Source organism: Clarias gariepinus, chromosome 1 (assembly GCF_024256425.1).
Source record: "Clarias gariepinus isolate MV-2021 ecotype Netherlands chromosome 1, CGAR_prim_01v2, whole genome shotgun sequence".
In the NCBI taxonomy this organism is placed as follows: Eukaryota; Metazoa; Chordata; class Actinopteri; order Siluriformes; family Clariidae; genus Clarias; species Clarias gariepinus.
In genome coordinates this window covers 19067051-19075248 of record NC_071100.1, presented here as the reverse complement: position 1 = coordinate 19075248, position 8198 = coordinate 19067051, and the positions used below count along the sequence as shown (strand labels likewise).

At 38.8% G+C, this 8198-nt stretch overlaps 1 protein-coding gene across 1 annotated transcript in view; it reads left to right on the top strand.

Moving 5' to 3' along the window:
* The first annotated feature begins 646 nt into the window (after nucleotides 1-646).
* LOC128520578 (titin-like) overlaps nucleotides 647-8198 on the top strand; it is a 200846-nt gene continuing 193294 nt past the window's right edge. The window contains exons 1-2 of the mRNA XM_053494878.1: nucleotides 647-674; nucleotides 2619-2846. Coding sequence (XP_053350853.1) covers nucleotides 647-674; nucleotides 2619-2846 — 256 coding nt within the window. The remainder of the gene's footprint in view (nucleotides 675-2618; nucleotides 2847-8198) is intronic.

The following is an 8198-nucleotide window of genomic DNA, read 5'->3' as shown; positions in this document are numbered from 1 at the left end:
TAGCAAAGGAGAGGAAACACATTTCACAAAGTAATTATTTCTGTTGTGGGATCCGACATATTAGCCACAAATTCCACTGTTTACAAACTGCTACTCCCCTTCGGGAAGAATGAAGCGAAAAGTCCGTCTACACTGAAATGGCTTCCTTTTACACTGAGAAGTTTGTATGTGTGTGTGTGTGGAAAGTATGTATGTGTGTGTGAGCGCATTTTATATGTAGTCGTTGAGCAGTTAGTAGTATATATGTATGTGTGAATGTTTCATATATGTGTATGCAAGTGTTTCATATGTGTGTGCATAAGTAAAGTTTGATTTAAGCCCTATACGGCGCCTCATAGATTTGTAACGAATCACTGCAAGATATTTTCTGTTTTCATCAGTGTGACACTTTTCCTCTCAGGTTTTATTAGAATTGTTAGGAAATAACTGATATCAACAAGAACCAATTCTTATAAATAGATAAATAAATAAATAAACAATCAGTCGAGAGGAAGTCTAGAAGCCAGTCACAGAGTGTAGGGTGCAGGCCAAGTGTAGACAGTTTGTGGGTGAGTTTATTGGAGACGACTGTGTTAAAAGCAGAACTGTAGTCTACAAAAAGCATCCTGATGTAAGAGTCTTTATTTTCCAGATGAGAGAGGGAATGATGGATGGCAGCAACTATCCCATCTCAGGTTGACGTGTTAGGCCGGTAGGCACATTGTAGGGGGTCCACAGTGTCTGGTATGCTGTTTTAAATGTGGGCCAGCACCACTCTCTCAAAACACTTCATGATGACTGGAGTTAGCGCTACTGGTTTATAGTCATTCAGACAGGTGGGCGCCTTCTTCTTGAGAATGGGGACGATGGTGGTGTTTTTGAAGCAAAAAACGTATTTTTTTTTTTTAGTTTTACTACTGTGCTTTTCAGTAAAGATGTAAATGATTAACTTTGTTTTAAAAAATAATGTATACAGCCTAGTTCAAAATTTGAGACATGATTTATTAAACATAATTTGAATAAAGATAATTTACAGGCACAATACAGCAGGTTTTACACTTCATGGACAAAACACTGAAACATTTACAATGAACAATAACTCTAAGTGCTTATTTAGGCACAAAGATGATACTAATGTACATGCACACACACATTGCTCAAAGTGTGGCTCTCATCTCTGGCTCTGTGCTTTCTCCTTCTTCTTTCTCGTGTCAACCCAAAAAGACACCAATAAATAAACTTAATAAAGAGTCATAATAGTTAGCAATGTGGCCTCACACGTGCAGGGGTCAGGGGTAAGGGTTCGATCTCCACCTCGTGTCTGTGTTGGTGGAGTTTATATTTTCTCCCCATGCTTGATGGGTTTCCTCCAGGTACTCCAGTTTCTTCACACAATGAAAGGCATTCAGATTAGGCTTATTGGCATTCCCATAGTGCACATGCCATGCGTGAGTGTGTGTGTTTGGGTCTGATGATGTCAGAGCTACACAGGGACTTCAGTATCTGCCGTTGATTAATGCAGTTTTCTGTTCCGTGTTCAGCTCATGTAGGTGAAAGTTAGAGTTTCTTCTGAGTTCACTAACTAGTGAAAGCATGTCTCAGTTACACTCGATTCTAGTCCTGAACTTCAGTCAGTGTTTCTAATGATGTCGACTCAAGTCATGAACATCATTCATCTGTTCAACATGTCAGACATTTTTAAAGCGTGACCAAAGTGAATAGAAAAACTGGATTAATTTTCTTTTTGTCTCTTTTGAGTTTAAACTAAATGTTTTTTGTTGATAGAATATTTAAAAATACGCTGAAGGTTGAATTTAGGCCTAAATGAAAGTCTTAGATGTTTAAATGTACTGAGGGTGTGTTTGATTCACACACAGAACACACACCTGTGCTCATTTAACACACACATGCTCATCTACTGTACACAGCTCTAGCAAGAAAACATGAATAAAAATTATATTTATATAAACATAAATAAATATGCAGCCTGGTAAATGTGTAAGTGTTGAGGTCAGGTAGTGATGAGAAGTTTAGCTGTGATGAAGAAACAGAATAAACAGAGGATTCACAAATCATTTCATTCACTGATACTGATTTTATTACATTTTCTGCAGCACTAATAATAATAATAATAATAATAATAATAATAATAATATGATTATGTCAAGATCTCCACCATGATTTCTTAGTCTATAAGAAGACGAGATCTTGATCCCTGGATAGAGTTTTTTCTACACTGATTTATTCACTTTTAGACAAAACAAGTTAAAAAATATATTATTTCTTAAGTTTCCCAATATGTCTTTCAGTAAAGATTTGCATTTTGTGTTCTATAATTCATAAAATAATTTTTACTTCATACACACATTAAGATAAATTGATATAGAGAGATTAGAGAGTTACATCATCACATAGCAGTTATTGTCTGACTCTCACTTTAATATTATTGATGCTTTACATTTAATATCTCTACAGATTTTTATTCTCATCATTTAAATAACTGAAAATGCAAAAACAATGTGACATTAGTCCTGATGTGTTTAGTGTCGTCACTGAGAGAGTAATAGTGTTTTACTGTAGAGGTGATTTGTGTAGTAAAGACTACTTCACATTCTGATACTGTATTTAATCTCTAACAGAAAAACCTAAAGCTGTGATCACATCAAGTCCTGAAGGAGACGTCCTGACAGGAAACTCAGTGACTCTGACCTGTAGACTGAATGTGCAGCCTAATGGATGGAAGATTTACTGGATCACACCCACACAGAGCACTGAGATTGAGACTGCATCACAGTACTACTACTCCTACTCCTCCTCCTACTCCTACTCCCATCACTACATCAGATCAGTTAGTGTCTCTGATGGAGGTCAGTACAAGTGCAGAGCTGGAAGAGGATCCCCAGTCTACTACACACACTACAGTAATGATCTCCAGTTAGTAGTTACTGGTGAGTAAGAGACTTTCTTTCATGTGATTCTGTACAACACTGAACATATAAGCAACATGTGATCAGCGTCACAATACAGTAACATTTACACAGTTAGACACAGAGAAGTGTTTCCTGTAGATGATTGTATTAAAGTTAAAGAGAGACAGTGTGAGCACGGCTGAGCAGGGCCGGTGTGAGCTGAGCTGGAGATCAAGTGGAACAACACTAGTTTAGATTTAGTGGAAAATGTCACAAAAACCTGTAAAACTCTTTTAATAAGCTGCTGAGAGGCTGTTTAATGATCTTCATAAAGTTACTGCTTCAGAAACATCACCATGCTCGAGTGGAGAGTCTGAGTGTGAATGAGTGAAGAGGACCAGGGGCGAGATTTTATACTGAAACACTGAGTGTAAGAGACTGTAGAGTCTGAGAGAATGAGAGAGATTAGAGTGTGTGTGAAGAGTTATTGAATGATAACAGGTGTGTGTGTGTGTGTGTGTGTGTGCGTTCATACATATGCATACAGACACTTAGTTATAGTTATTAACCATACACTATACTTATTATTATTATTTTTTTTTATCTAAAATGTACATTATGTAAAAATAGTAAAATATTTCACCAGATTTAGATCGGAATAATATCCAGAGTGTTAAGAGCAACTCTCTTGCATAACATGTGTGATTGGTGGAAAATGTTTCTCATTTAGTGAGCTGTCTAATCAGGAAGCATATGCAAGTTCCTTTAGGAATGTTGTTTTTTGTGTCAGATTAAACCTGATTTGTGACAGAGAGATTAGAGAGTCAGTGTCTATAAGGAGGCGGCACGGTGGTGTAGTGGTTAGCACTATAGTAAGGGTTCGATTCCCGGTCAGGCTCGATTCCCGTCTCTGTGTGTATGGAGTTTGCATGTTCTCCCTGTGCTTGGTGGGTTTCCTCCGGGTACTCCGGTTTCCTCCCACAGTCCAAAGACCTGCTAATTGGCATTCTCAAATTGCCCCTAGTGATGGATTGGCACCCTGTCATAGAAGATGAGTGAGCGTGAGTGTCTGTAAGAACATATCAACTGATAACAGCTGTGTGTGTGTGTGTGTGTGTGTGTGTGTTTCTCACACTAGGGTTGCCAACTCCTTGAAACGGAGATAATGAAAATAAAGTGGATGGTTTTTTTTTCACTTTCTGGGTGGTGTTATCATATTGAATATCTCTTTTCTCTACTTTGTATTTGTGTCTCTGCTGCTGGTGGGATGGGGTGTGTCTTCTCTTAATGTTTCAGGTCCTGCCCACTTCAGTGTGCCACTTCCTGAAACCGATTGGTTGATCCCACCCACTGCTTGACGATTGGTTAAACAGGAGACCCAGAGGCTCACTTAATCCCCTTCAGACTACAGTCCTGGGGTCCGTTCTTCGTACGTCGCTTGACACATCCAAGATGAACTGACACATCTAAGATGAGATCATTGTGCTAATTACGATCTGGCTAAGTTGGTTCTTCGAGCTCACCTGTTGTTGATGATTAGTATAGCTGGATTGAGTTGTCTAGGATTATTGCGCGTTCGTGCTCTGGTTTAAAAGGCGATATGTATCGACAGTAGAAACACTGATCACAAGCCCTCCGATTGGTTGATGAAATGGAAAAAGAGCGGCTCAACTTTTTTTGTAACACGTGTTATGCGCTGAAATGCCCCCCTGCCATGGATTGCCCCCCCTACATAATCGATATCAAATTTTACATTAGAACATAACATCATAGGTTAATGGTTTACAAATTACAAATTACATCAGACAATAAAATAAAACAAACAATATGAAAATAAATATGTTTTATATAAAAAAATAGAAATATATTTTTTTCAAATACATTTAGAAACAAATATTAATATTTTTATTTTTTCATATACAACATGTAACGGTTAACCCCTAGAGGGCGCCAAAGCGCCTGGGTTTGTTTTATGTTATAGTTTTGTTTTAGTTGGACTTCATGTCCCAGACTGCACCTCGGTCAGGTGACATAAGGATTCACCTGAACCGAGGTAAGCTAATTAAGTTGATTATAAAGAGCCTGACTGAAGTTCAGTCAGGCGTCTAGCTTTTGTTGTAATTCATATGATTTATGTCGGTGTTATTTTGTGTTCTATGTTAAATAAAAACCATTCTTGAAACGCCAGCTCGCCTCCTGCGATTATGCCACCCAAACAGACACCGACTGAAGAAACGTGACACAACATTTATTTTCATACAAATGTAAAACATTTATTTTATATGTTTATTTTATAATAAATATTTTTTGTTAAATTTTTAATTACAAAAAATATTAATTTTATTATATATAAATATTTATTCGCATATTCATGACAAACCTCTGAAAAATAAATGTGTTACAAAATAAACATTATACAAGAATTTGTATTAATGGCCTTGACGGCTGTCTCGTGCCTAAGGTTTATTATAATAGTAATATCATATTTGAGAATAATGAACCTAAGAATTTATGTTCTAATATAATATTTGATAGTGATTTAATACATCCATCAATATATATGCAAGATACTTTTCTTTTCCCACGTGGGTCAGTCCGCGTCAGTCGTGCTCTTTAACAAATCAGATGTGATCTCGCCATTTCAACCAATCATAACCCACCAGGAGCACAGCCTAAATCCTGTTTACATAAAATACAGCTGCTCCCGAGCAGGTTCAAGCTTACGGATATGTTGCTATGACAACAAATGCGAGAAGCGCATCGAAGAACAAAACAATCCAAGATCAGGACAAATCCACAACAATTAAATCCAGATAACTGAGTTAGCTACATGCGAAGAACGGACCCCTGAAGACCATGTGTTTGCTTACTGCTCATTTTATAATTGTTATGAAAATTATCCTGTGTTTGACCCCTTGTTACGTACATTTTCTGACTATGCTTTCATTTCTCCTTTTTGATGATTGCTTGGTATTTAATAGACTTTCCCATGTATAACCTTTTGATTGTTTTGTATTCGCCCTTCTTTGGTTTTGGTTGCTTTGTTTTGTAAATACATTTTGTATATATTTGTATATAATTCTGAATTTAGTGGCCTAGTAAGACATCAACATCATTTTCTTTATACTTTGTTTCTCCTAGTTTTGTGGTAAGCAGGGGAGTAAGGGTAGTATGTTGTAGTTCAGTTTCTTTTCTTTTGGTGCAGCTTAGGTATTTTACTTCGGGACTAGCTAGAGGGAATTTTGTTTATTATTTTGGCCTTGACGGCTTTTGAAACTTACAAGCACCTTTTTGGGGATTTGTTAATTTACTTTTGTAAATAAACACTAAGCAAACACACCTATTTCACCCCTATTTAATTATTTTTCTATTTTTCTTCTTTTTTTTTCCTGATACGACCTAGACTGACGCGTAAAATAATTGGACGATTAGTCCGGTGCTTTCTCCCGGTCTGTCCCATTTGTTTTAGTGCTCTTGTGTGTTTGTCGGGCGGCATTTCTCTTTGTGATAGGGGAGTGTTTAGTTTTATCCTACAAATAGCTAAAATTTTATCTTAAACAGTTTACAATTTGTTAGAGCTGTTTTAGCATTGCCGTAAAGATGACTTATTGTTACTTGCTGATTTTTATCACATTTTAGTGTCCCAGAGTGCTACTACACGAGATGTTAAGAAGCTGATATACGTTGAGCTACTTGAACACCGCATCATTCTTGTGCATTCCGAGGCAGGTGTTGTACCACACTCAGGTGATCCGTGGGATTTGGCTGTGGTGGAGGCTGGCGCCAGGTCTTGGGGTCCCACACGCATAGATCCCATAGCTCTCGCTACAGTTAAAACAACTAGACTTAGAGTTACAATAAGTTAACATTAGTATAAAGCTCAGCAGCTACAGTTCAAACTCTTGGAGCTGGAAACTAAAAAAAAAACTGAAAGACCTGGAGCTGGAGTTGACCCCGAGGTTTAGTCCTGCTTCCAGTGCACCTGTGTCTCCTGTACATGTTCACGTCTGTGCCTGCACCCGTGCCCGTATCTAAGTTATCGCCTGTGCTAGGACTCGCCCTGTCTGTGAGTTCCTCTGGTTTTAAAGTTACTAAGCACTGTTGCTCTGGTGCCTATGTTTAGGGAAAGTGAGTTGGACACATATGTCCCTGTGTTTGAGCGCATCACTGCCAGTCTGCAGTGGCCTAAAAGTGTTTGGTCCTTATTGTTACAGTTCACGTTTATTAATAAAGCTCAGGAAGTGTGTTCTAACACTAGAACAATAGAAGTGTGGATTATGAGACTGTTAAATCAGCTGTGTTATGGGAGTATGAACTGATCAGTTAAAAGGACTGGTATTTATGTTAGAGTGGTGCAGAACATGTATGAGAGCTGTAAGACAGTGGTAAGATGTGCTGTAGGTGTGACAGAAGAGTTCAAGGTGGAGGTGGGTCTGCATCAAGGATCGGCTCTAAGCCCCTTTTTGTTTGCTCTGGTGATGGACAGGATGACAGATGAGGTAAGACAGGAGTCCCCATGGACTATGATGTTTGCAGATGACATTGTGCTCTGTAGCGAGAGCAGGGAACAGGTGGAGGAAAATTTGGAGAGGTGGAGGTATGCTCTGGAAAGCAGAGGAATGAAGGTTAGCCGCAGCAAGATGGAATACATGTGTGTAAATGAGAGGGACCCAAGAGGATCGGTGAGGCTACAGGGAGCAGAGGTAAAGAAGGTGCAGGATTTTAAGTACTTAGGGTCAACGGTCCAGAGCAACGGAGAGTGTTCAAAGGAGGTGAAGAGGATCAGGTTGGAATGGGTGGAGAAAAGTGTCAGGTGTGTTGTGTGATAAAAGAGTATCAGAGAGAATGAAAGGAAAGGTGTACAGGACAGTGGTGAGACCAGCAATGCTCTATGGCTTAGAGACAGTGGCGCTGAAGAAAAGACAGAAGGCAGAGTTGGAGGTAGCAGAGCTGAAGATGTTGAGGTTCTCTTTGGGAGTGACAAGGATGGATAGGATCAAGAATGAGTTTATCAGAGGGACAACCCATGTTAGATGTTTTGGAGATAAAGTCAGAGAGGCCAGATTGAGGTGGTTTGGACATGTTCAGAGGAGAGACTGTGAATATATCGGTAGAAGGATGCTGAGGTTGGAACTGCCAGGCAGGAGGTCTAGAGGAAGACCAAAGAGGAGATTTATGGATGCAGTGAGAGAGGACATGAAGTTAGTTGGTGTGAGAGAAGAGGATGCAGAAGATAGGGTTAGATGGAGGCAAATGATTCACTGTGGCGACCCCTGAAAGGGAACAGCCGAAAGACAAAGAAGAAGAAGT